The 27,858-nt window shown below is 45.0% G+C and overlaps 1 protein-coding gene across 1 annotated transcript in view; it reads left to right on the top strand.

The window, feature by feature from the left end:
• myo5b (myosin VB) overlaps positions 1–27,858 on the top strand; it is a 288,715-nt gene that overhangs the window by 175,425 nt on the left and 85,432 nt on the right. The window contains exons 15-17 of the mRNA XM_073064077.1: positions 7,508–7,651; positions 18,546–18,643; positions 25,718–25,804. Coding sequence (XP_072920178.1) covers positions 7,508–7,651; positions 18,546–18,643; positions 25,718–25,804 — 329 coding nt within the window. The remainder of the gene's footprint in view (positions 1–7,507; positions 7,652–18,545; positions 18,644–25,717; positions 25,805–27,858) is intronic.

The raw sequence follows: 27,858 nt of genomic DNA, 5'->3' as shown, positions 1-27,858 counted from the left end.
GACCCCGGTTCAATTCCTGCCACTGCCTGTAAGGAGTTTGTCCATTCTCCCTGTGACCTCTAGGTGCTCCGGTTTCCTCCCACATTCCAAAGATGTACCGATTGGAAGGTTACTTTGTCATTGCAAATTGTCCAGTGATTAGGCTAGGGTAAATCGGGCATTGCTGGGTACAGCTCACAGGGTCAGAATGACCTGTTCTGCTCTGTAGCTGTACAATACATATTATACACACAGATTGATTGTGTGTTCATAAAGTGCCACTAGGCACAGAAGTGTCTGTATGTAAGGTGACTGACAGGAGGTAAAATAGTGGTGGCAGGGGGCTTTATTAACTTAAAATAAAATAACATTAAATTGAATAGTTCAGTCATGTTTTCTCTGAAATGTTGACCAGCTGTTGGCAGCTTCTTCAATAAATCACTTTACTGATTGACCTCTTGGTATCAGTGACCTGATTTCCCTCGAGCTGCTTGCTGGGAGGCTGATAGCAGGAAGATCTTGTGTATCAGCTCTCACCTGTCACAAGGAGCATTTTCCTTTAAAGGAAAATCCGAATGAATCTCTGGCAGTTCAGATTCATATGTGGTCTAACCAGAGATTTATAAATTTGACAATAAACTGGACTGGTCAAAGAACACTGAGGCTGTCTACAAGAAGGGGCAGAGCTGTCTCTACTTCCTGAGGAGACTGAGGTCCTTTAACATCTGCCGGACGATGCTGAGGATGTTCTACGAGTCTGTGGTGGCCAGTGCTATCATGTTTGCTGTTGTGTGCTGGGGCAGCAGGCTGAGGGTAGCAGACACCAACAGAATCAACAAACTCATTCGTAAGGCCAGTGATGTTGTGGGGGTGGAACTGGACTCTCTGACGGTGGTGTCTGAAAAGAGGATGCTGTCCAAGTTGCTTGCCATCTTAGACAATGACTCCCATCCACTCCATAATGTACTGGTTAGGCACAGGAGTACATTCAGCCAGAGACTCATTCCACTGAGATGCAACACTGAGCGTCATAGGAAGTCATTCCTACTTGTAGCCATCAAACTTTACAACTCCTCCCTCGGACTGTCACACACCCTGAGCCAATAGGCTGGTCCTGGACTTATTTCCACTTGGCATGATTAACTTATTATTATTTAATTATTTATGGTTTTATTTTGCTATATTTCTACACTATTCTTGGTTGGTGCGACTGTAACGAAACCCAATTTCCTTCGGGATCAATAAAGTATGTCTGCCTGTCTGTTATAGAGCTGCAGCAATATCTCGCAGCTCTTGAATTCCGTGACAAATAAATGCCTACACTCCACACGCCTTTCTAATCCCCCTATCAGCTTTCTGATTTTTGAATACTTGGTGAATGAGGGAATGTGGGGATTTTTGAATACTTGGTGAATGAGGGAATGTGGGGATTTTTGAATACTTGGCGAATGAGGGAATGTGGGGATTTTTGAATACTTGGCGAATGAGGGAATGTGGGGATTTTTGAATACTTGGTGAATGAAGGAATGTGGGGATTTTTGAATACTTGGTGAATGAAGGAATGTGGGGATTTTTGAATACTTGGTGAATGAGGGAATGTGGGGATTTTTGAATACTTGGTGAATGAAGGAATGTGGGGATTTTTGAATACTTGGCGAATGAGGGAATGTGGGGATTTTTGAATACTTTGCGAATGAGGGAATGTGGGGATTTTTGAATACTTGGCGAATGAGGGAATGTGGGGATTTTTGAATACTTGGCGAATGAGGGAATGTGGGGATTTTTGAATACTTGGCGAATGAGGGAATGTGGGGATTTTTGGATACTTGGTGAATGAGGGAATGTGGGGATTTTTGAATACTTGGTGAATGAGGGAATGTGGGGATTTTTGAATACTTGGGGAATGAGGGAATGTGGGGATTTTTGAATACTTGGCGAATGAGGGAATGTGGGGATTATTGAATACTTGGCGAATGAGGGAATGTGGGGATTTTTGAATACTTGGTGAATGAGGGAATGTGGGGATTTTTGAATACTTGGTGAATGAGGGAATGTGGGGATTTTTGAATACTTGGTGAATGAGGGAATGTGGGGATTTTTGAATACTTGGTGAATGAGGGAATGTGGGGATTTTTGAATACTTGGCGAATGAGGGAATGTGGGGATTTTTGAATACTTGGCGAATGAGGGAATGTGGGGATTTTTGAATACTTGGTGAATGAGGGAATGTGGGGATTTTTGAATACTTGGCGAATGAGGGAATGTGGGGATTTTTGAATACTTGGTGAATGAGGGAATGTGGGGATTTTTGAATACTTGGCGAATGAGGGAATGTGGGGATTTTTGAATACTTGGTGAATGAAGGAATGTGGGGATTTTTGAATACTTGGCGAATGAGGGAATGTGGGGATTTTTGAATACTTGGCGAATGAGGGAATGTGGGGATTTTTGAATATTTGGTGAATGAGGGAATGTGGGGATTTTTGAATACTTGGCGAATGAGGGAATGTGGGGATTTTTGAATACTTGGTGAATGAAGGAATGTGGGGATTTTTGAATACTTGGTGAATGAGGGAATGTGGGGATTTTTGAATACTTGGTGAATGAGGGAATGTGGGGATTTTTGAATACTTGGCGAATGAGGGAATGTGGGGATTTTTGAATACTTGGCGAATGAGGGAATGTGGGGATTTTTGAATACTTGGTGAATGAAGGAATGTGGGGATTTTTGAATACTTGGTGAATGAAGGAATGTGGGGATTTTTGAATACTTGGTGAATGAGGGAATGTGGGGATTTTTGAATACTTGGTGAATGAAGGAATGTGGGGATTTTTGAATACTTGGCGAATGAGGGAATGTGGGGATTTTTGAATACTTTGCGAATGAGGGAATGTGGGGATTTTTGAATACTTGGCGAATGAGGGAATGTGGGGATTTTTGAATACTTGGCGAATGAGGGAATGTGGGGATTTTTGAATACTTGGCGAATGAGGGAATGTGGGGATTTTTGGATACTTGGTGAATGAGGGAATGTGGGGATTTTTGAATACTTGGTGAATGAGGGAATGTGGGGATTTTTGAATACTTGGGGAATGAGGGAATGTGGGGATTTTTGAATACTTGGCGAATGAGGGAATGTGGGGATTATTGAATACTTGGCGAATGAGGGAATGTGGGGATTTTTGAATACTTGGTGAATGAGGGAATGTGGGGATTTTTGAATACTTGGTGAATGAGGGAATGTGGGGATTTTTGAATACTTGGTGAATGAGGGAATGTGGGGATTTTTGAATACTTGGTGAATGAGGGAATGTGGGGATTTTTGAATACTTGGCGAATGAGGGAATGTGGGGATTTTTGAATACTTGGCGAATGAGGGAATGTGGGGATTTTTGAATACTTGGTGAATGAGGGAATGTGGGGATTTTTGAATACTTGGTGAATGAGGGAATGTGGGGATTTTTGAATACTTGGTGAATGAGGGAATGTGGGGATTTTTGAATACTTGGCGAATGAGGGAATGTGGGGATTTTTGAATACTTGGCGAATGAGGGAATGTGGGGATTTTTGAATACTTGGTGAATGAGGGAATGTGGGGATTTTTGAATACTTGGTGAATGAGGGATTGTGGGGATTTTTGAATACTTGGTGAATGAGGGAATGTGGGGATTTTTGAATACTTGGTGAATGAGGGAATGTGGGGATTTTTGAATACTTGGCGAATGAGGGAATGTGGGGATTTTTGAATACTTGGCGAATGAGGGAATGTGGGGATTTTTGAATACTTGGTGAATGAGGGAATGTGGGGATTTTTGAATACTTGGCGAATGAGGGAATGTGGGGATTTTTGAATACTTGGCGAATGAGGGAATGTGGGGATTTTTGAATACTTGGTGAATGAGGGAATGTGGGGATTTTTGAATACTTGGCGAATGAGGGAATGTGGGGATTTTTGAATACTTGGCGAATGAGGGAATGTGGGGATTTTTGAATACTTGGCGAATGAGGGAATGTGGGGATTTTTGAATACTTGGTGAATGAGGGAATGTGGGGATTTTTGAATACTTGGCGAATGAGGGAATGTGGGGATTTTTGAATACTTGGCGAATGAGGGAATGTGGGGATTTTTGAATACTTGGTGAATGAGGGAATGTGGGGATTTTTGAATACTTGGTGAATGAAGGAATGTGGGGATTTTTGAATACTTGGTGAATGAGGGAATGTGGGGATTTTTGAATACTTGGTGAATGAGGGAATGTGGGGATTTTTGAATACCTGGTGAATGAGGGAATGTGGGGATTTTTGAATACTTGGTGAATGAGGGAATGTGGGGATTTTTGAATACTTGGTGAATGAGGGAATGTGGGGATTTTTGAATACTTGGCGAATGAAGGAATGTGGGGATTTTTGAATACTTGGTGAATGAGGGAATGTGGGGATTTTTGAATACTTGGTGAATGAGGGAATGTGGGGATTTTTGAATACTTGGTGAATGAGGGAATATGGGGATAGAGCAGAAAAGGATTGTTGATTTACAGAGTCACCCCGAACCCTAATGAATGCTGTAACAGAACAGAATGGAAAGACCAAGTGGTTATTTCCTGCTATTTCTGATACTCTTAAATGTTGTCCTGCAGTAACAATGACACTTCTATAGATGCGTGGTGGAGAGTATATGAACTGGCTGCATCACAGCCTGGTATTGAAACACCAGTGCTCTTGAACAAAAAATCCTACAAAAAGTAGTGGAATAGGCCCAGTCCGTCACAGGAAAAGCCCTCCCCGCCACTGAGCACATCCATGTGAAACACTGTCACAGGAAAGCGGACCCCCACCACGCAGGTCATGCTCTCTTCTCACCGCTGCCATCAGGTAGGAGGTACAACAGGCCCAGGACTTGCACCACCAGGCTCAGGAACTGATACAATCAGGCTCCTGAACCAGAGGGGTTAACTTCACTTGCCTTCTCTTTGAAATGTTCCCACACCCAAAGGACTCTTGTATCTCATCTTCTTTATATATGTTGCTTATTTATTTATTATCATTATTTTTTCATTTTGTATTTGCACAGTTTGCTGTCCCCTGCACTCTGGTTAACACCCTGGTTGGGCAGGTTTTCATTGATTCTGTTATGGTTATTAGTCTATGGATTTATTGAGTATGCCCACAAGAAAATTAATCTCAGGGTTGTATATGGTGTCCACATATTATGTACTTTGATAATATAATTTACTTCCAACTTTATGATATGAAATATTCAGAAAGTAAATGATACCCTTTACTAGTATTATGATAAATGAAAACCCTATTCAGGCACCCCTTTCCTCATAAGACATGCTCTCTCATCCAGGCAACATCCTGGTAAATCTCTGCACCCTCTCTAAAGCTTCCATATGCTTCCTCTAATGAGGTGACCAGACTGAACACAATACTCTAACCCAAATTTACAGAGCTGCAGCGTTACCCCCAGCTAACGAAAGCTAAAATACTGCTTCTGAGCAGTTTATGCCCCTGTTGAGAAAGGATGTGATGCTATTGGAGAGGGTTCAGTGGAAGTTCATGAGAATGATTCTGGGAATAAAAGGGTTACCATATGAGGACCAATTGATGGCTCTAGGCTGGTGCTCAAAGGAGTGAGGAGGGATCTCACTGAAACCTAGTGTATGTTGAAAGGCCTGGATAGAGTGGATGTGAAGAGGATGTTTCCTATGGTTGGGGAAGTCTAAGACCAGAGGGAACAGCTTCAGAATAGAGGGATGTCCATATAGAATGGAGACGAGGAGGAATTTCTTTAGCCAGAAAGTGGTGAATTTGTGGAATTCATTATCACATGCCGTTGTGGAGGACAAGTCATTAGGTATATTTACGGCAGAGGTTGGTGGACTCTTGATTGGTCAGGGAAGGCATGAAAGGTTACAGGGAGAAGGCAGGAGATTGGGGCTGAGGAAAAGTAGATCAGCCATGATGAAATGGTGGAGCAGACTCAATGGTCCAAATGGCCAAATCCTGCTCCTATCTTATGGTTTTATAAAATCTCTGCCCCCACAATGCCACCCGCTCCTCAACCCATCTTTGTATCATCCCAAACCTGGCCACAAAAACATCAATTCCATTTCAAAATGATTGATATGTAATGTGACAAGATGCAGTCCCAGCACTGACCCCTGTGGAACTTGATTCTTGATTGGTCAGGGCATGAATGGATATGGGGTCGTGGGGGGGAGGGGGGGAGGCAGGAGATTGAGGCTGAGAGGAAAAATAGATCAGCCATGATGAAATGGTGGCGTAGACTCAATAGGTCAAATGGCCCAATTCTGCTCCACCTTATGGTCTTAATTACTCTTATCAACTTGCACGGCAACTTTGCAGGATCTATGGACTTGGACCTCAAGATCCCTTTTTTCCTTCACAATGCCAAGAATCCTGTGTTCTGCCTTCAATTTCCACCTTCCAGAGCGTATCACCTCACACTTTTCTGCGTTGAACTCCATCTGCCACTTCTCAGCCCAGTTCTGCCTCCTTTCAATGTCCCGTTGTAACCTACAGAATAGGTTAAAGAACGCAATAAAAAAATTTTTTAAAAAGCATGACATGGCAGTGTAGCGTTTAGCACAATGCTTTACAATACCAGCAACCCGGGTTAAATTCTCACCATTGCCTGCGAGGGGAAACAGAAAAGATTGTGCAGGCGCTGGAAATCCAGAGTAACGCACAGAAAATGCTGGAGGAACTCAACAGGTCAGATGTTATCTATGGAAAGGAATAAAGAGTCGATGTTTCGGGCCAAGACCCTTCACCTAATCCTGATAAAAGGCCACATGCTCTCCATGGATGCTGTCTGACCTGTTGGCAACTATCGTCTACTCCACCAACGCTTGCGTCCTCAGAATCAGGTTCAATATCACCGGCGTACATCAGGAAATTTGTTGTCATGTGGCAACAGTACATTGCAATATATATTAGTAAAAAAAATCTGTAAATTACACTCAGGATATATATTTTAAAAATAAAATTAAGTAAATAGTGCAAAAAGAGAGAAATCTACATCCTCTACATAGTACCATCCAGAGACAGAGAAGCAGTTTCAGTGACAGGTTACTATCGATGCAATGCTCCTCAGACAGGATGAAGAGGTCAATACTCCCCAATGCCATTAGGCTTTACAATTCTACCGCCAGGACTTAAGAACTTTTTAAAAGCTATTATTAATGCTTTTTGAGATGGTGATTTAGATGCATATCATATTTTTTTTTACTGAGTTAAGTATTGTATGTAATTAGTTTTGCTACAACAAGTGTATGGGACATTGGAAAAAAAGTTGAATTTCCCCATGGGGATGAATAAAGTATCTATGTATCTATCTATCTATCTATCTATCTATCTATCTATCTATCTATCTATCTATCTATCTAAATAAAAGGAGTGAGTTAGCATGAGAGACAATGCTGGTACAAGGTGGGTAAGTTCATTAAAGGACCTGCATAACTGAAGTCTCTGTCTTGTTGTCCCCTTCTCTTTGGGTTTCAGTACCAGCTGGTAGCCGACCTGTTCCAGGAGGAGGGTTCTTCAACTTCCACTAGCAAAGTGAAAACGGCAAAAATAAACGTTCGTCCTCTCAAACCTGCCATAAAGAAACCCAATAAAGAGCACAAGAAAACTGTTGGACATCAGGTATGGGCTCCGTTTGGTTCCGTCGCCAAGCAGAAATAGATTTTTTTTTAAATTAGCGGCTACGGGCAGCATGGTGGTGCAGCAGTCAGTGTAACGGTGATGCAGCAGTCTGTGTAACGTTGGTGCAGCAGTCAGTGTAACGTTAATGCAGCAGTCAGTGTAACATTAGTGCAGCAGTCAGCGTAATGGTGGTGCAGCAGTCAGCGTAACGGTGATGCAGCAGTCAGTGTAACGGTGGTGCACCAGTCAGTTTAACGTTGGTGCAGCAGTCAGCGTAACGGTGGTGCAGCAGTCAGCGTAACGGTGGTGCAGCAGTCAGCGTAACGGTGGTGCAGCAGTCAGTGTAACGGTGGTGCAGCAGTCAGTGTAACGGTGATGCAGCAGTCAGTGTAACGGTGGTGCAGCAGTCAGTGTAACGGTGGTGCAGCAGTCAGTGTAACGTTGGTGCAGCAGTCCGTTTAACGGTGATGCAGCAGTCAGCGTAACGGTGATGCAGCAGTCAGCGTAACGGTGGTGCACCAGTCAGCGTAACGGTGGTGCAGCAGTCAGTGTAACGTTAGTGCAGCAGTCAGTGTAACGGTGATGCAGCAGTCAGTGTAACGTTAGTGCAGCAGTCAGTGTAACGGTGATGCAGCAGTCAGTGTAACGTTAGTGCAGCAGTCAGTGTAACGTTAGTGCAGCAGTCAGTGTAACGGTGGTGCAGCAGTCAGTGTAACGGTGATGCAGCAGTCAGTGTAACGGTGATGCAGCAGTCAGTGTAACGTTAGTGCAGCAGTCAGTGTAACGGTGGTGCAGCAGTCAGCGTAACGGTGGTGCAGCAGTCAGCGTAACGGTGGTGCAGCAGTCAGTGTAACGGTGGTGCAGCAGTCAGTGTAACGGTGATGCAGCAGTCAGTGTAACGGTGGTGCAGCAGTCAGTGTAACGGTGATGCAGCAGTCAGTGTAACGGTGGTGCAGCAGTCAGCGTAACGGTGATGCAGCAGTCAGCGTAACGGTGATGCAGCAGTCAGTGTAACGTTAGTGCAGCAGTCAGCGTAACGGTGGTGCAGCAGTCAGTGTAACGGTGATGCAGCAGTCAGTGTAACGGTGATGCAGCAGTCAGTGTAACGTTAGTGCAGCAGTCAGTGTAACGGTGGTGCAGCAGTCAGCGTAACGTTAGTGCACCAGTCAGCGTAACGGTGGTGCAGCAGTCAGCGTAACGGTGGTGCAGCAGTCAGCGTAACGGTGGTGCAGCAGTCAGTGTAACGGTGGTGCAGCAGTCAGTGTAACGGTGATGCAGCAGTCAGTGTAACGGTGGTGCAGCAGTCAGTGTAACGGTGGTGCAGCAGTCAGTGTAACGTTGGTGCAGCAGTCCGTTTAACGGTGATGCAGCAGTCAGCGTAACGGTGATGCAGCAGTCAGCGTAACGGTGGTGCACCAGTCAGCGTAACGGTGGTGCAGCAGTCAGTGTAACGTTAGTGCAGCAGTCAGTGTAACGGTGATGCAGCAGTCAGTGTAACGTTAGTGCAGCAGTCAGTGTAACGGTGATGCAGCAGTCAGTGTAACGTTAGTGCAGCAGTCAGTGTAACGTTAGTGCAGCAGTCAGTGTAACGGTGGTGCAGCAGTCAGTGTAACGGTGGTGCAGCAGTCAGTGTAACGGTGGTGCAGCAGTCAGTGTAACGTTAGTGCAGCAGTCAGTGTAACGGTGGTGCAGCAGTCAGTGTAACGTTGGTGCAGCAGTCCGTTTAACGGTGATGCAGCAGTCAGTGTAACGGTGGTGCAGCAGTCAGTGTAACGTTAGTGCAGCAGTCAGTGTAACGGTGGTGCACCAGTCAGCGTAACGGCGGTGCAGCAGTCAGCGTAACGGCAATGCAGCAGTCAGCGTAACGGTGATGCAGCAGTCAGCGTAACGGTGATGCAGCAGTCAGTGTAACGTTAGTGCAGCAGTCAGCGTAACGGTGATGCAGTAGTCAGCGTAACGGTGATGCAGCAGTCAGTGTAACGGTGGTGCAGCAGTCAGCGTAACGGTGATGCAGCAGTCAGTGTAACGGTGGTGCAGTAGTCAGCGTAACGGTGATGCACCAGTCAGTGTAACGTTAGTGCAGCAGTCAGCGTAACGGTGATGCAGCAGTCAGCGTAACGGTGGTGCAGCAGTCAGCGTAACGGTGGTGCAGCAGTCAGCGTAACGGTGATGCAGCAGTCAGCGTAATGGTGGTGCACCAGTCAGCGTAACGGTGGTGCAGCAGTCAGTGTAACGTTAGTGCAGCAGTCAGTGTAACGGTGATGCAGCAGTCAGTGTAACGTTAGTGCAGCAGTCAGTGTAACGGTGATGCAGCAGTCAGTGTAACGTTAGTGCAGCAGTCAGTGTAACGGTGGTGCAGCAGTCAGTGTAACGTTGGTGCAGCAGTCCGTTTAACGGTGATGCAGCAGTCAGTGTAACGTTAGTGCAGCAGTCAGTGTAACGGTGGTGCAGCAGTCAGCGTAACGGTGGTGCAGCAGTCAGCGTAACGGTGATGCAGCAGTCAGCGTAATGTTAGTGCAGCAGTCAGTGTAACGGTGATGCAGCAGTCAGCGTAACGTTGGTGCAGCAGTCAGCGTAACGTTGGTGCAGCAGTCCGTTTAACGGTGATGCAGCAGTCAGTGTACCGTTAGTGCAGCAGTCAGTGTAACGTTGGTGCAGCAGTCCGTTTAACGGTGGTGCAGCAGTCAGTGTAACGTTAGTGCAGCAGTCAGTGTAACGGTGGTGCAGCAGTCAGCGTAACGGTGGTGCAGCAGTCAGCGTAATGTTAGTGCAGCAGTCAGTGTAACGGTGATGCAGCAGTCAGTGTAACGTTGGTGCAGCAGTCAGCGTAACGTTGGTGCAGCAGTCAGCGTAACGGTGGTGCAGCAGTTAGCGTAACGGTGATGCAGCAGTCAGTGTAACGTTAGTGCAGCAGTCAGCGTAACGTTGATGCAGCAGTCAGCGTAACGGTGGTGCAGCAGTCAGCGTAACGGTGATGCAGCAGTCAGCGTAACGGTGATGCACCAGTCAGTTTAACGGCGATGCAGCAGTCAGCGTAACGTTGATGCAGCAGTCAGCGTAACGTTAGTGCAGCAGTCAGCGTAACGTTGATGCAGCAGTCAGCGTAACGGTGATGCAGCAGTCAGTGTAACGGTGGTGCAGCAGTCAGCGTAACGGTGATGCAGCAGTCAGTGTAACGGTGGTGCAGCAGTCAGCGTAACGGTGATGCAGCAGTCAGTGTAACGGTGGTGCAGCAGTCAGCGTAACGGCGGTGCAGCAGTCAGCGTAACGGTGGTGCAGCAGTCAGTGTAACGGTGGTGCAGCAGTCAGCGTAACGGCAATGCAGCAGTCAGCGTAACGGTGGTGCAGCAGTCAGTGTAACGGTGATGCAGCAGTCAGTGTAACGGTGGTGCAGCAGTCAGTGTAACGGTGGTGCAGCAGTCAGCGTAACGGCAATGCAGCAGTCAGCGTAACGGTGATGCAGCAGTCAGCGTAACGGTGATGCAGCAGTCAGTGTAACGGTGATGCAGCAGTCAGTGTAACGTTGGTGCAGCACCGGCAGCCCGGGTTCAATTCTGCCGCTCTCTGTAAGGAGTTTGTATGTTCTCTCTGTGACCGTACGGTGCTTCCGTTTCTTCCCACAGTCCAAAAACATGCTGGTTAATAGGTTAATTGGTCACAAGGTGTAAAAGGAAGGGAGGGTGTGATGGCAGGGTGGAGATACATATCTACCAAAGGAGGTGTAAGGCGCTCCTTCCCTCAATAGCCTGCAGGTCACCCATGGGCAAGGTGTAGCAGCTGCTTAGCTCCCCCATTCAGGTGGTGGATGGTCGTACAAGCAGCCAGTGCATATCACAAGTCCTGGTTATGTGACAACTGACGCCAGACAGACAATCTATAAATAGTATTAACAATGGCTGAGGGGGGGTCACCCAACTTGTAAAGACACTGCTCAGTAGAAGGCAGTGGCAAAACACTTTTGTAGAAAAATTTGCCAAGCACAATCATGGTCATGAAAAGATCATGATCGGCCACGTCATACAACATGGCACATAGCTAAAGAGCAAATTAGAATGGGGCTGTTATTCTGTAAATAAACTCTTAAGGTAAATTGGAGGAAAATCTACTGGGCAGGATTGCACAGAACTTGGCCTGTATCGCATCTTTATACCAGCCCTTCGCAGAACCTTGCTAGGCTTCTGCCAGCGTTGAAGACCTGTACCGGGACTGTTGGAAAGTTACATAGTCAAGTCCACTTACGAGTGGCAACTGGGCCTGAGGTAGAACAAACTGCAATTGCACTCACAAACTGCTCAGATACCTTCTCTTGCTGTTTGCCATCAGGGGCAGATAGGGGTGGCTGAAATCAAATCAAGGCTACAATGTAAAACAATTATTAAAATATTTGAAGAGCACTCATTTAATAAATTTACCAGCAAGTTGGTGGGCCTTTTTGACAGATCCACAATGGTTGTCAGTGTGGCTCATCATTCACCTATTTTTGCCTCTCCACACTGCTGAAGCTATCGATTTCTGGCCTCGATACCTGATCTACTGCTGTCCCTTGTCTGCATAACAGTTTTCCAAGTCTGAGTGACCGCTTTCGTAGGAGTGCAGCAGACATATTTTCAACACACACAAAATGCTGGAGGAGCTCAGCATCTTTGGAAATGAATGGACTGTTGTCGTTTCGAGCTGAGACCCGCCATCAGGACTGGAAAGGAAGGGGGAAGGAGCCAGAATAAAAAGGTGGAGGCAGGGGAAGGAGGAAAAGCTGGAAGGTGACAGGTGAAGCCAGGTGGATAGAAAAGGTAAAGGGCTGAAGAAGAAGGAATCTGACAGGAGAGGAGAATGGATGGGCAAAAGTGAAGAAGGAAGGGCACCAGCAGATGAGGAGAAGAGGTAAGAGGCCAGAGAGGGGAATAGAAGAAGAAGGAAGTGTTAGGGGAAAAATTACCAGAAGGAGAAATCGATGTTCATGCCATCAGGTTGAAGGCTACCTAGATGGAATATAAGGTGCTGCTCCTTCACCCTGAGGTTGGCCTCGTTGTGGCAGAAGAGGAGGTCGTGGACCAACATGTTGGAATGGGGATAGCAAGTCAGCTATTTAGCCACCGGGAAATCCCATTTTTTGGCAGATGAACACCCTTTCAGTAAGTTAAAGTGGAACATTTTTAAGTAAAGCAATTTTGTTATGTCATCTTCATGGTGGGGGTTCTCATGGGCCCACCACTGGAAGCTTTCATCATGCATTCAGAGATCTATCTCACAAAGTTTCAAGCTATTTCCTGACTAAATACTATTTTTTTTACCAATAGCTGTTGTTCTGCATGCTCTGTTAGTATGTTGTTTCAACCCGGTGGGATGGGAATGAGCTGCACTTACTCTAGGACCGAGTTCAGTGAGAAATTGAATCCCAGCAAGTCACGTTTTCCAGCAAGGCTTTATAAGGCATTGGTCAGGCTGCATTTGGGATATTGTGAGGAGGACTGGGCTCCATATCTAAGAAAAGATATTCTGACATTGGAGAGGGTCCAGAGGAGATTCATGCGAATGATCCCAGGAACGAAAAGGTTGATGTATGAGGAATATTTGATGGCTCTGGGTCTGTACTTGAAGAATAAGGGGGGGATTTCATTGAAACCTATCGAATATTGAAAGGCCAAGATAGAGTGGATGTGGAGAGGATATTTCCTATACTGGGGTAGTCCAAGACCAGAGGCATAGCTTCAGAATAGAGGGACGTTCTCTTAGAATGGAGATGAGGAGGAATTTATTGAGCCAGAGGGTGGTGAATCTATTGCCAAGTTATTGGGTATATTTAATGCAGAGATTGATAGGTTAAGGGTGCTGGGAGAAGGCAGGAGAATGAAATTGAGAGGGATAATAAATCAGCCATGGTGGAATGGCCGAATATACTTGATGGGCCAACATACCTTCTGGCAGCCATCACTCTGATTGTGTGGGTTAACACCACATGGAAACAAAGCAGGTGAGGACTCAAAGGAGCCGAGCTCAGGATGAAGGGGAGTGGGTGACTCCCACTGCAGTTGCCATGGCTCTCCCTGATCTTGCTGCTGCTGGCTTGCTTCCCTGCGCACAGTGAGGCTGCTGCAGTAATCTGTTAGAGTGCTTCTGGCGACTCCCTGCTGGACTGTCCCCAGCCTCTGCTCTCCACTGCTCACTCCAGACTCCCAGACTGCTTTGGAAAAGCTCTTTGATGTCATTAATTGCTTTCACAACAAAATTAGAATCGTTATTTCACCAGGCAGGTGAACTGCATGCACTCTCTGTAAAATGTAGCAAGGTAAATCCATAATTATTTGACAAGAATCAAGTATTGATCCTTGTGCACTTGTACAGTCCAGCATTGCCTGGATTTACTGGTTTTAAATGATAAATTTCTGTAAATTAGCAGTAAAGAATTCAACCATGTTGAAGTAGAAACTCGCTACAGTGTGTGTCGGGATCAAAAAACAGTGGGTGGCACAGTAGCGGGGTTTGCGTGATGCTTTACAACGCTATCAATTGTGATCTGGGTTCAATTCCTACTGCTGTCTGTACGTTCCCCCTCTGACTGCGTGGGTTTCCTCCTGGTTCCAAAGGCATACAGGATTAGGGTTAGTAAGTTGTGGGCATCCTCTGTCAGAATCAGATATCTCTGACATATGTTGTGGAATTTGTTGATTGGGGCGCCACAGTAACAGAGTGGTGAGCATGACACTATTACAGCTTGGGGGTTGAAGTTCAGAGTTCAATCCTGTGTCCTCTCCCCATGACCACTTGGGCTTCCTCTGGGTGCTCTGGTTTCCTCCCACATTTCAGAGACATACTGATTAGTAAGTTAGTTGGCCATTGTAAATTGTGCTGTGATTAGGCTAGGGTTAAATCGGGGGTTACTGGGCAGAACAGCTCGAAGGGCTGGAAGGGCCCGTTCCACACTGTGCCCCTAAATAAGTTCAATACCTGCACACGTGAAACTATTGTGTGCACTTCTGGTCACCTACCTACAGGAAAGATATCAATTTAAAGAAACGATATTGAAAGAGTGCAGAGAAAATTTACAAGGGCGTTGCCAGGATTTGAGAAGCTGAGTTATGGGGAAAGGTTGCATACGTTAGGACTTTTAGGACGTTAAGAAGAAGGGGAGACTTGGCAGAGCCATGCCTAATTATGAGGGGTGACGACAGCAGGCTTTTTTACACTGAGGTTGAGTGAGACTATAACTAGAAGTCATAGGTTAAGGGTGAAAGGTAAAATATTTCAGGGGATAATGAGGGGAAACCTCTTCACTCAGAGGGTAGTGAGAGTGTGGAACAAGATGCCGGCGAAAGTGGTGGATGTGGGATTGATTACAACATTTAAGAGAAGTTAGGATAAGTACATGGATGGGAGGGGCATGGAGGTGTAGGTGAATGGGGCCACACAGAATGATAGTTCAGCATGGACTAGATGGGCTGAAGGGCTTGTTTCAGTGCAGTGGTGCTCGATGACTCTTTAACTAAAGCTCAGCAAAAGAGTTATTATCTGCAGAAAGGGAGGATAGGAGTCTCCACTGGGCCATTGTTTCTTCAGTTTCAATGAATTACAGACATGGATTCGGGACAGGTTCCAGTGAAGAGGACCCCTCGTTGCTTTGCCAGCACATAAATTGTAATACGAAGGGAAAGCTAATCTAATTGCTGTTTTAAAATTGCATCTTGAGCCAGTTGCACTCAAACAAATGATTGCAGTGGTCAATGAGGTGAACGTTTGTTGGTGAGAAGGATTGCTGTAGAAGGTGACCATGATTCATAAGTTTGATTAATTTTGTCACTTTCTAATATCTAATCCCTTCTTTCACCCTGTTTGCACGTCATGCTGTGCAGCCCTGCTACATGCTGCTTTTGAATGATGCCTAAAACAACCACAAATCTCACAACGTATTGCAGTGCTATCACCGACTTCTCTCCTTTCTGAGGAGGCTGAGCAGAGGTGGACTGTGCGCATCGAAACTCATGTCATTCTACAGATGCTCATCCTAACAAGCTGCATCAGCCAATGGTATGGAAACTGCACTGTGGCAGAGAGTAATGCTCTACAAACTGCCCGGTGCACCACCAGCAGCAGCCTACCTGCCATGAAGGATATTTATACAGAAAGGTGCTGGAAAAGGGCCAGTAACATCATGAAGGATCCCACCCACCCTGCTCATCAGGGAGGGGTCAACGTAGCATCCACGCCAGGACCACCAGACTCAAAAACAGTCACTGTCCCCAAGCAGTGAGGCTGATCAACACCTCCACCCACTAACTCCACCATTACTTTATTATTTCCTGGCCATCACCTTATGTACAGCCTAGTGTCGTTTTATGGACATACAATCAATCAATCAATCAATCTATAGAAGCCATCTTATGCATTTATGTTTATCGTGTTTTTATTATTTCTGTGTTCTTGATCTTATTGTGGTTTTCTTTGGTGCTGCATCAGATCCAGAGTGACAATTATTTTGTTTTCTTCTGCACCTGTGTACAGGAAGTGACATTAAACAATCTTGATTCTTGAATCTGCTAATCGGATAGGTTGCAGGTTTGGTTCCAGAGGAGGGATGGGCACATCGAGTGACATTATCAACTGAATGAAGCTCGTGGGACAGGGGCAAGAAGGCTAAGATTGGAAAGGGCCACTGACTACTTGTAGACGCCAGCAAGCTGGCAGGAAATATCCATCATGGTTTCAGAAAGCAGAATGTTGGATTAGAGTATAAAATTGTTATTTTCCTCGTACTTTCACTTGATCTGTTCTACATCCTATGACGAATCTCAGAATTTTATGCTACATGCATATTTTGATAATAGATATACCTTGAACCTTGAACGTATGCTTGCTTGTTCATTTATTATTGATGTATGCCATACACAACACTGAAATCTGTCTTCTCCAGATAGCCACGAAACAAAGGAAACCATGAAAGTCAGGTCAAAGAAAAGCAGCAACCTCACCCTTCCGCACAAAAAGAACTGTGATCAGCTTGGGCGGGTTCACAGTATCGAATGCCGAACTAAAGTCAATGAACAGCACTCTGACGTAAGAGTTGGGGCTGTCCGGGTGGGTCAGGGCAGAGTGAAGTGCTGTGGAGATGGCATCCTCTGTTGACCGGTTGGTGCGACAGGCAAATTGATGGGGGTCCTGGGCAGTGGGCAGACAGGATTTCAGATGTGATAGAACCGGTCTCTCAAAGCACTTTGCAATGATGGGGGTGAGTGCATAATAAGAGGCATAGATCGAGTGGACAACTCGAGACATTTTCCTAGGACAGAAATGGCTAATACCATATAACCATAACAGCATGGAAACAGGCCATCTCGGCCTTTCTAGTCTGTGCCAAATGCTTACTCTCACCTAGTCCCACTGGCCCGCACTCAGCCCATAAACCTCCATTCCTTTCCTGGTCATATACCTATCCAATTTTTTTTTTAATGACAGTATTGAACCTACCTCTACCACTTGTACTGGAAGCTCGTTCCACACAGCTACCACTCTCTGAGTAAAGAAGTTCCCCCTCATGTTACCCTTAAACTTTTGCCCCCTAACTCTCAACTCATGTCCTCTTGTTTGAATCTCCCCTACTCTCAATGGAAAAAGCCTATCCAGGTCAACTCTATCTATCCCCTTCATAATTTTAAATACCTCTATCAAGTCCCCCCTCAACCTTCTACGCTCCAAAGAATAAAGACCTAACCTTTCTCTGTAACTTGGGTGCTGAAACCCAGGTAACATTCTAGTAAATCTTCTCTGTACTCTCTCTATTTTGTTGATATCTTTCCTATAATTCGGTGTCCAGAACTGTACACAATACTCCAAATTTGGCCTCACCAATGCCTTGTACAATTTTAACACTACATCCCAACTCCTATACTCAATGCTCTGATTTTAACGTTACATCCCAATACCAGGGGGCATAATTTTAAAGCATGGGGGGGGGGGGTCAGAGGTAGATTTTTAATACAGAGAGTGGTGAGTGGTAGACGCAGATACATTTAAGAGACTCTTATATTGGCAGATAAATGATAGAAAATTGGAGGGCCGAAGGGCCAGTCATGTTTCATGCTGTATGAGTGCCAATCCTAAGCACTTGCGTTGAGATGTGGGTTAAACTATTCTGTAAGTGCGAGACTGGGCACAGAACGTAAAGGGTGGAAGTTGTCTTATCTCTGACTGTGGATGTCCGTCCTGTTGCCCAGGAGATCTATCTTCTCTGAAATGAATGGAATTGATTTATCATTGTTACGTGTAGGGAGATACAGTGAGAAGCTTGTCCTGTGAGCCGTTCACACAATGCATCGAGGTAGAACAATGACAAGGCAGGATAAAGCGTAGCAGTTCCAGAGAAAGCTGGAATATGTGGAGACTCTTGCATACTACCCCCAGCACACTCTGGGCTGCGTTGGTTCTTAGCTCAAACAACGTACTTCACTGTGTGTGTGTTTATTGAGATACAGCACGAACAGGCCCTTACAACCCAGCAGTCCCTGATTTTAATCTGAGCATAATCATGGGACAATTTACAATGACCAATTAATCTATCAACCATACTTGGCTTGTGGGAGGAAACCAGAGCACCCAGAAGAGACCCACGCAGTCCAGGGGAGAATGTACAAAGTGCTTTCCAGGCAGCGGTGGGAATTGAACCCAGGTCGCCTGGTGTTGTGCTAACCACTATGCTGCCATGCCACCCATTCGATGAGCATGTGACAAATAAACTTGAATCTTGACTTACATACACTATAAAGTCCAAGATCGCAATGAGGTAGACAGTAATATTCTTCACGCTCTGACACAGATAGATACAACCCTATGCTCCTCTGTAATCTGCATTTGTTTTTCTACGGCCTCAAAATTGCAAAATTTGAGAGATCCATTTTCCTTTCAGTTTCGGAACTCACTGCATCTGCTGATGGAGACGCTGAATGCCACGACGCCGCATTATGTGCGCTGCATCAAGCCAAACGATGGGAAATGTGCTTTCTCGTAAGTATTATGCATTGATCAACACGGTACTCTGTCATTGAGTTAAAGGGTTTATTCCAAGGTCAGGGTCATGCATGCATTTTAATTTGGAGTACTGCAGAGTTGCAGTCTGTAGAATCTCCAAAGTAATTTGCCTTCAGTTCTGGTCGCCCCACGGTAGGAAGGATGGCGTTACCAGGGTGCTGCCTGGATTAGAGGGGATGTGCTATCACGAGAGGCCGGACAAACTTCGGTTATTTTCACTGGAGCAGCGGAGATCTGATAAGAACGGTTGATCAGAGTTATCTTTTCCCAGTGTTGAAAATGATTAATACCAGAGGGCATGTATTTAAGGTGAGGGGGGGTAATTTCAAAGGGGATAGGAGGGACAAGTTTGTCACACAGAGTGGTGGGTGCCTGGAATGTGTTGCCTGGGGTGGTGGTACAGGCAGAAACATTGGAGACTTTTAAGGGACGTTCAGATGGGCACGTGAATGTGAGGAAAATGGAGGGATGTAGACATTGAGTAGGCATAAGAGATTAGTTGCCATTTGGTTATTAATTTATTTGGTTTGGCACAACATGGTGGATGAAGGGTACTGTTCCTGTACTGTACTGTTTCATGTTTTAATAATGTGCTACGGTTATCTATAGAGGTACTACTTCTGTGTATGGTGTGTGTATTATGTTGCTGTTGGAATATTGGGATTCTGGTGTGTGTAGGTATTGTAACATTCTTTAACACTACAATAAAGAGTAATAGAACTGTGACAATTTAACAAACTTAAAGCTCATCTGTTTATTTAGAAACATAGAAAACCTACAGCACAATACAGGCCCTTCAGCCCACAAAGTTGTGCCAAACATGTCCCTACCTTACAAATTACTATATCATAGCCCTCTATTTTTCTAAGCTCCATGTACCTATCCAAAAGTCTCTTAAAAGACCCTATTGTATCCGCCTCCACCACCATTGCCGGCAGCCCATTCCATGCACTCACCACTCTCTGAGTAAAGAATTTACCCCTGACATCTTCTGTGTATGTACTCCCCAGCACTTTAAACCTGTGTCCTCTTGTGGCAACCATTTCAGCCCTGGGAAAAATCCTCTGACTATCCACACAATCAATGCCTCTCATCATCTTATACACCTCTATCAGGTCACCTCTCATCCTCCGTTGCTCCAAGGAGAAAAGGCCGGGTTCACTCAACCTGTTTTCATAAGGCATGCTCCCCAATCCAGACAACATCCTTGTAAATCTCCTCTGCACGCTTTCTGTGGCTTCCACATCCTTCCTGAAGTGAGGCGACCAGAATGTTTAAAATTAACGAGAAAAGTAGAAAATAGATCAAAAATTAAATTAAGTAAGTAGTGTAAAAAAAAGAGAGAAAATAGTGAGGTAGTGTTGGTGGAATCATTGTCCAGACAGAAATCTGATGACGGAGGGGAAGAAGCTGTTCCTGAATCGTTGAGTGTGGGTCTCCAGGCTCCTGTACCTCCTCCCTGATGGCAGAGGGGAAGAAGCTGTTCCTGAATCATTGAGTGTGGGTCTCCAGGCTCCTGTACCTCCTCCCTGATGGCAGAGGGGAAGAAGCTGTTCCTGAATCGTTGAGTGTGGGTCTCCAGGCTCCTGTACCTCCTCCCTGATGGCAGAGGGGAAGAAGCTGTTCCTGAATCGTTGAATGTGGGTCTCCAGGCTCCTGTACCTCCTCCCTGATGGCAGAGGGGAAGAAGCTGTTCCTGAATCGTTGAGTGTGGGTCTTCAGGCTCCTGTACCTCCTCCCTGATGGCAGAGGGACGAAGCTGTTCCTGAATCACTGAGTGTGGGTCTCCAGGCTCCTGTACCTCCTCCCTGATGGCAGAGGGGAAGAAGCTGTTCCTGAATCGTTGAGTGTGGGTCTTCAGGCTCCTGTGCCTCCTCCCTGATGGCAGAGGGACGAAGCTGTTCCTGAATCACTGAGTGTGGGTCTCCAGGCTCCTGTACCTCCTCCCTGATGGTAGCAATGAAAAGTGGGCATGTCCTTGGTGATGGGAGTCTTTAATGATGGAGGCTGCCTTTTTGAGGCATTGCCTTTTGAAGGTGTCCTCGGAGCTGAGGAGGTTAGTGCCCATGGTGGAGCTGGCTGAGTTTACAACCTTCTGCAGCTTTTTTCCCGATCCTGTGATTAGAATATTGATCTGGTATTTGAAAGTATTGGTAGTTGCCATTGGCAATAAGTAAGTACAGTTTTTTAAATTCATATCTTTTACTTTGACAGTGTATTTAAATAGATGGGGTCATCGCACTGGAACAACATTTGTTTTGTAATTGGAAACCTGCTGTGTGAAAGCAACAGTACACACTCACTTTCTAATGCCAAACTATCAGCCTCAGAATAACTGTTCACAGTTTATAGTAAACAGTTAGGCCATTTGCAGTTCCTTTTATTGCTTGCCTTGTTGACATGACTTACTGATATTGAGACAAGTCTGTTATTTTGCTGGAGGTATTTTTTTTCCCAAAAGTAATCCTGGGCAATGCACAAGTGAGATATTTATTTTTAAAGCCAGGAAAAGCTATCTATCAGCGTCTGCTTCTGTTGGCATGTAGGAAAGTAAAATATGCTGGTACTTGTGAAAAATGGCCTTTGCTTCCAGCCACAGTGCTGGAGGTAGCTTGCTGTGTTAACAGATGTTTATTCTACTGTGAATATAAAGTTGAGTACAAAATGTGGACACAGGAAAGAAACGCGGATGGTAGTTTGCCTCCCAGGTGCCAGGGTCGGTGATGTTTCTGACTGCGTCTATGATATCCTGAAGTGGGAAGGAGAACAGCCAGAGGTCATGGTACATATTGGTACCATCGACACAGGTAGGAAAAGGGCGGGGGTCCTGAAAACAGACTACAGGGAGTTAGGAAGGAAGCTGAGAAGCAGGACCTCAAAGGTAGTTATCTCGGGATTACTGCCTGTGCCACGCGACAATGAGTATAGGAATAGTGTGAGGTGGAAGATAAATGTGTGGCTGAGGGATTGGAGCAGGGTGCAGGGATTCAGATTTCTGGATCATTGGGACCTCTTTTGGGGCAGGTGTGACCTGTACAAAAAGACCAGTTTGCACTTGAATCCCAGGGCACCAATATCCTGGCAGGGAGGTTTGCTAAGGCTATTGGGGAGAGTTTAAACTAGAATTGCTGGGGGGTGGGAACTGAACTTGTGGTAAACTATGTATACCTGTCTGAACATGCCCCTCTGCTGACTGCTCCTGTGGCTCCTCTCACAGACCCCTGTATAAAGGCGATTGAGGCACTGCTTCTCCCTCAGTCTTCAAGATGTCGTGCTCCCTTTTCGCTGTTAATAAAAGCCTATCGTCCACTGCCAGTCTCCGAGAGTTATTGATGGTGCATCAGAACTGAAGTGACGGAGGAAAAGGAGGTTGACTCACAAATAGAGAAAGCTTGGAGACAGTGCGAGAGGGAGGATAGGCAGGTGATAGAGAAGGGATGCACTCAGATGCTGGTTTGAGATGTGTCTGTTTTAATGTAAAGAGTATTATGAACAAAGCGGATGAGCTTAAAGTGTGGATCAGCTCTTGGATCTATGATGTTGTGGCCATTACAGAGACCTGGATGGTGCAGGGGCAGGAATGGCTACTTCAAGTGCCAGACCTTAGATGTTTCAGAAAGCACAGGGAGGGAGGCAAAAGAGATGGAGGTGTGGCATTATTGATCAGGGGTAGTGTCAATGGCTAAAGAAAAGGAGGAAGTCATGGAGGGGTTGTCTACGGAGTCTCTGTGGGTAAAAGTTAGGAATAGGAAAGGGTTGATAACTCTATTGGGTGTTTCTATGGACCACCCAATAATAGCAGAGACTTCGAGAAGCAGATAGGGAGACAGATTCTGCAAAGGTGTAATAATAACAGGGTTGTTGTGGAAGGAGATTTTAATTTCCCAAATATTGATTGGGATCTCCCTAGAGCGAGGTGTTTAGATGAGGTGGAGTTTGTGAGGTGTGTTCAGGAAGGTTTCTTGACACAATATGTAGATAAGCCTACAAGAGGAGAGGCTGTACTTGATCTGGTATTGGGAAATGAACCTGGTCAGGTGTCAAGTCTCTCAGTGGGAGAGCATTTTGGAGATAGTGATCACAATTCTATCTCCTTTACCATAGCATTGGAGAGGGATAGGAACAGACAAGTTAGGGAAATGTTTAATTGGAGTAAGAGGAAATATGAGGCTATCAGGAAGGAACTTAGAAGCATAAATTGGGAACAATTGTTCTCAGGAAACGTACAGAAGAAATGTGGCAAACGTTCAGGGAATATTTGCATGGGATTCTGCACAGGTACGTTCCAATGGAAAGGATGGTAGGGTACAGGAACCGTGGTATACAAAGGCTGTTGTTAGTCTAGTCAAGAAGGAAAGAAGAGCTTACGAAAGGTTCAAGAAACTAGGTAATGATAGAGATCTAGAATATTATAAGGCTAGCAGGAAGGAACTTAAGAATGAAATTAGGAGAGCCAGAAGGGGCCATGAGAAGGCCTTGGTAGACAGGATTAAAGAAAATCCAAGGCATTCTACAAGTATGTGAAGAGCAAGAGGATAAGGCGTGTGAGAATAGGACCAGTCAAGTGTGACAGTGGAAATGCAAACACGAGAAAATCTGCAGATGCTGGAAATTCAAGCAACACACACAAAATGCTGGTGGAATGCAGCAGGTCAGGCAGCATCTATAGGGAGAAGTACAGTCAACATTTCGGGTGGAGACCCTTCGTCAGGACTAACCTGTCCAACAAATTCCACAGATTTACCACCCTCTGACTAAAGCAGTGGTTCCCAACCTTTTTTTGGCCATGCCCCACCTAATCACCTCTAAAATCCTGATGCCCCCTGTGGTGATATATAATTCTTATTATTCAAAAAGTGAACTCCTATTCACCTGGAGGAAGCCTAAAAGACCATTAACTTGGTTTAAACAAGCTTCCAAAGAACATGGCATTCATGAAAGAGAAAAATAAAAGAACCAAAGGACTGTTAAAGTTCTGAGGAAGAAATTACTAAGAAATTGTAAAAAAAAGAACATTAAGTGATATTAAAATAATAATAATAATAAATAAATAAAACAATGCCGATTCGATTCTACAGCATACAAAGACAGATACACCATTTAAAAGAGATGACGCAATGTACACACCTTCACACCACCAAGAACCGAAAGCTACTGCAAAAAGCAGCATTGGCGCGACCTCGTACGAGTTTCTTACGCGTTTGGACTTGTTCATTCGTTCCTTCCTACATCAGTCAATTCATTAATTTAATTATGAAAGCCATTTGATGGTTGTAATGATGGTGATACACTATATATACAGTACATATGCAATTACACATGTACATACACAAGTATTTTTATGTATGCATACTGTATATACACATATGTATTAACTCGCACACACACTCATACTCACACAGACTTACTAGAAAAAATTCACTGTTAATAACTCATTCTCGAATTGCTCCCCTTAAAAATCAAATTACCCCCCTGTGGGGCGTATGCCCCACATTGGGAACCACTGGACTAAAGTAATTTCTCTGTATCTCTGTTCTAAATGGACGTCCTTCAACCCTGAAGTCATGCCTTCTTGTCCTAGACTCCCCTACCATGGGAAATAACTTTGCCATATCTAATCTGTTCAGTCTTTTAACATTCAGAATGTTTCTATGAGATCCACCCCCCCCCCCCCATTCTCCTGAACTCCAGGGAATACAGCCCAAGAGCTGCCTGACATTCCTCATACTCTTTCCTTCCTGGAATCATTCTCGTAATCATTCCCGTCAAGGAATAAATAAAAAGAAGTTTAGTTTAAGCGGAGCAGCCATTGTGTGAGTGGGCTAGTCTTGGAGTGCGCATTTGATACTGCAGCTCATCGAGGCTTTGGCGAGGAGAGGCAGAGGCATAAGTAGATCTTTTCTCATTATTTACTCTTTCTTTCGTATGCATACTTGGAACAGCGGAGATGCTGAACAGGATAGTTGAAGCTCCTCTTGCGGGATGTGGGAAGGCAGGGAGAACTCCAGTGTCCCTGACAACATCACCTACAAAAAGAGCACCCAGCTGCAGCTTCTAACAGTCTGTGTTAAGGAGCTGAACCTGGATGAACTCCGGATCATTCGGGAGGCTGAGGGGTGATAGATAGACATATGGAGGTAGTTACATCCAAGGTGCAGGACACAGGAATCTGGGTGAGAATCAGGAAGGGGAAAGAGGTTGAAGAGCCAGTGTACAGTACCCCAGTGGTCATCCCCCTCAACCGTATACCACCACTGTCTGTCTTCTCGCGCAAAACCAATGTCAAATCCAATTTACTACCTCATCCTGAATGCCAAGTGATTGAACCTTCTCGACCAACCTTCCATGCAAGACCTTGTAAAGGTTCACGTAGACAACATCAACTGCCTTTTGTCCACCAACTTTCCTGGAAACTCGTCCAATAAACATGACCTACCAGGCACAAAGCCATGATGCCTCACTCTTGCCTGTATTAAATCCCATCATAATGAGTAGTGGTTCCCACCCCAAGCAGAATTAAACAGGTTCTTAAGCAGAAAATGGATTGGGAATAAAAGATTGTTTAATGTCATTGCCAGTACACAAGTGTAAAGGAAAACAAAATTGTTACTCCAGATCCGATTCAGCACAAAAAACACTATAAGATAAATAACAATAATAATAATAAAAACACAATAAATATAAATACATAAGATAGCTTATATACATAGATTGGTTGTATGTCATAGAGTGACTCTAGGCACAGGAGTGTCTGCACTGACAGGAAATGATAAAGTCGTGGTGGTTGGAGATGTGGAGGGGTAGGTTAGTGGGTGGAGGTGTTGATCAGCCTTACTGCTTGGAGAAAGTAACTATTTTTGAGTTTGGTCATCCTGACATGGATGTAACGTAGCCCCCTCCCTGATGGGAGTCGGACAAACAGTCCACGAGCAGGGTAGGTGAGATCCTTCATGATGTTACTGGCCCTTTTCTGGCGCCTTTCTGCATCTCTGTCCCTGATGGTGGTAGGCTGAACCAGGAACCTTTCTGAATTTCTTGTTTCTTTTCCAGGTTTGACCCTGCACGAGCCGTTCAGCAGCTCCGAGCCTGTGGGGTGTTGGAGACGATCCGTATTAGTGCTGCGGGATATCCCTCCAGGTAGGTGTACTGCCTCCTACTGTAATCTCAAACTTACAGCTTGGACTGTACAATAAAGATCCTATCTTAAATGATAACTGCTTACTTAGGGGGCGTTATGGTAGCATTGTGGTTAGTGTAAAGCTTTATCCTACCCATGACTGGGGTTCAATTCCTGTTGCTTCCTGTAGGGAAAGATTAAAGATTACCTTTATTTGTCACATGTACATCAAAACAGATAGATAGATAGATAGATACTTTATTCATCCCCATGGGGAAATTCAACTTTTTTCCAATGTCCCATACACTTGTTGTAGCAAAACTAATTACATACAATACTTAACTCAGTAAAAAAAAATATGATATGCATCTAAATCACCATAATAAATACTAAACATAACACTATGACTAAAAAAAAAAGAAACAACCTAAAAAAAGAATGATCAATTTATCAAATCTCGGGAGCACCTGGAAAAGGCTGCCGCTCAGGTTGGCGCCGGAAGAACGGGCTACCACTGGTCATTGACTGGATATTTCGATGTACAAATAAAAAAACTAATCTAAACAAATATAATCAACACACACAAAAAATGCTGGAGGAACTCAGCAGGCCAGGCAGCATCTGTGGAAAAAAGCAGTCGACGTTTTGGGTCAAGACCCTTCAGTGGGAATTTTTTGAAGAAATAACAAGCAGGATAGACATAGGAGAATGGGTTGATGTTGTGTTCTTGGATTTTCAGAGGGCCCTTGACAAGGTGCCAAATATGAGGCTGCTTAACAAGCTACAAGCCCATGGTATTACAGGAAAGATTCTAGCATGGATAAAGTAGTGGCTGATTACAAAGTTTGCAGATGATACAAAGACAGGTGGAGGGGCAAGTAGTTTTGAGGAAGTAGAGAGGCTACAGAAGGGCTTAGTCAGATTAGAAGAATGGGCAAAGAAGTGACAGATGGAATACAGTGTTGGGAAGTGTATGGTCATGCACTTTGGCAGAAGAAATGAAAGGGTTGATGATGTACCATCAATAGCTCTTGGAGACGTGAGGCCAGATATAGGCTTTTATTGGCTGGAAGAAAGAACAAGCAGCAATTGACCACCACACTGCATCCTGGAGACTGAGGCTGGGGCGGTGTCCCCAATCGCCTTTATACCGGGGTCCGTGGGAGGAGCCATGGTCAGTGGGAGGAGCCACAGGAGCAGTCAGCGGGGGGGGCGTGTCCAGACAGGTATATGTAGTTCACCACAGTTGACTATTTTCTAAGTGGAGAGAAAATACAAAAAACTGTGTGCAAAAGGGCTTGGGAGTCCTCGTGCAGATTTCCGAAAGGTTAATTTGTAGGTTGAGTCCGTGGTGAGGAAGGCAAATGCAATGTTAACATTCATTTCAAGAGGACTTGAATTTAAAAGCAAGGATGTGATGTTAAAACTTTATAAAGCTCTGGTGAGCCCTCACTTGGAATATTGAGAGCAGGTTTGGGCCCCTTATCTTAGAAAGGATGTTCTGAAACTGCAAAGGGTTCAAAAGAGGTTCATGAAAATGATTCCAGGATTCAATAGCTTGTCATATGAAGAGCATTTGTTGGCTCTGGGCCTGTATTCACTGGAATTCAGAAGAATGAGGGGTGACTATCGAATAGTGAAAGGCCTTGATAGAGTGCATGTGGAAATGATGTTTCCTGTGGCGGGGGAGTCTAAGACCAGAGGACACTCCCTCTGAATAGAGGGGTGTCATTTTAGAACAGAGATAAGGAGGAATTTCTTTAGCCAGATGTCGGTGAACCTGTGGAATTCTTTGCCACAGGCAGCTGTGGAGGTCAAGTGTTTATGTATAATTAAGGCTGAGGTTGATAGATTCCTGACTGGTCAGGGCATGAAGGGATATAGGGAGAAGGCAGAAGATTGGGGCTGAAAGGAAAAATGAATCAGCCATGATGAAATGGTGGAGCAGACTCGATGGGCCAAATGGCCTAATTCTGTTCCTCTGTCTTATAGTCTGATGGTCAATGCTTTGGCATACATGTGACAAATAAAGCAAATCTTTTTTATCTTTATGTGCACACAAACTGCAAGGGGA

This window comes from Hemitrygon akajei, chromosome 13, assembly GCF_048418815.1.
Source record: "Hemitrygon akajei chromosome 13, sHemAka1.3, whole genome shotgun sequence".
NCBI classification, from domain to species: domain Eukaryota; kingdom Metazoa; phylum Chordata; class Chondrichthyes; order Myliobatiformes; family Dasyatidae; genus Hemitrygon; species Hemitrygon akajei.
Note: the sequence above shows the minus strand (reverse complement) of the source record. Positions and strands in the feature narration are given on the sequence as shown.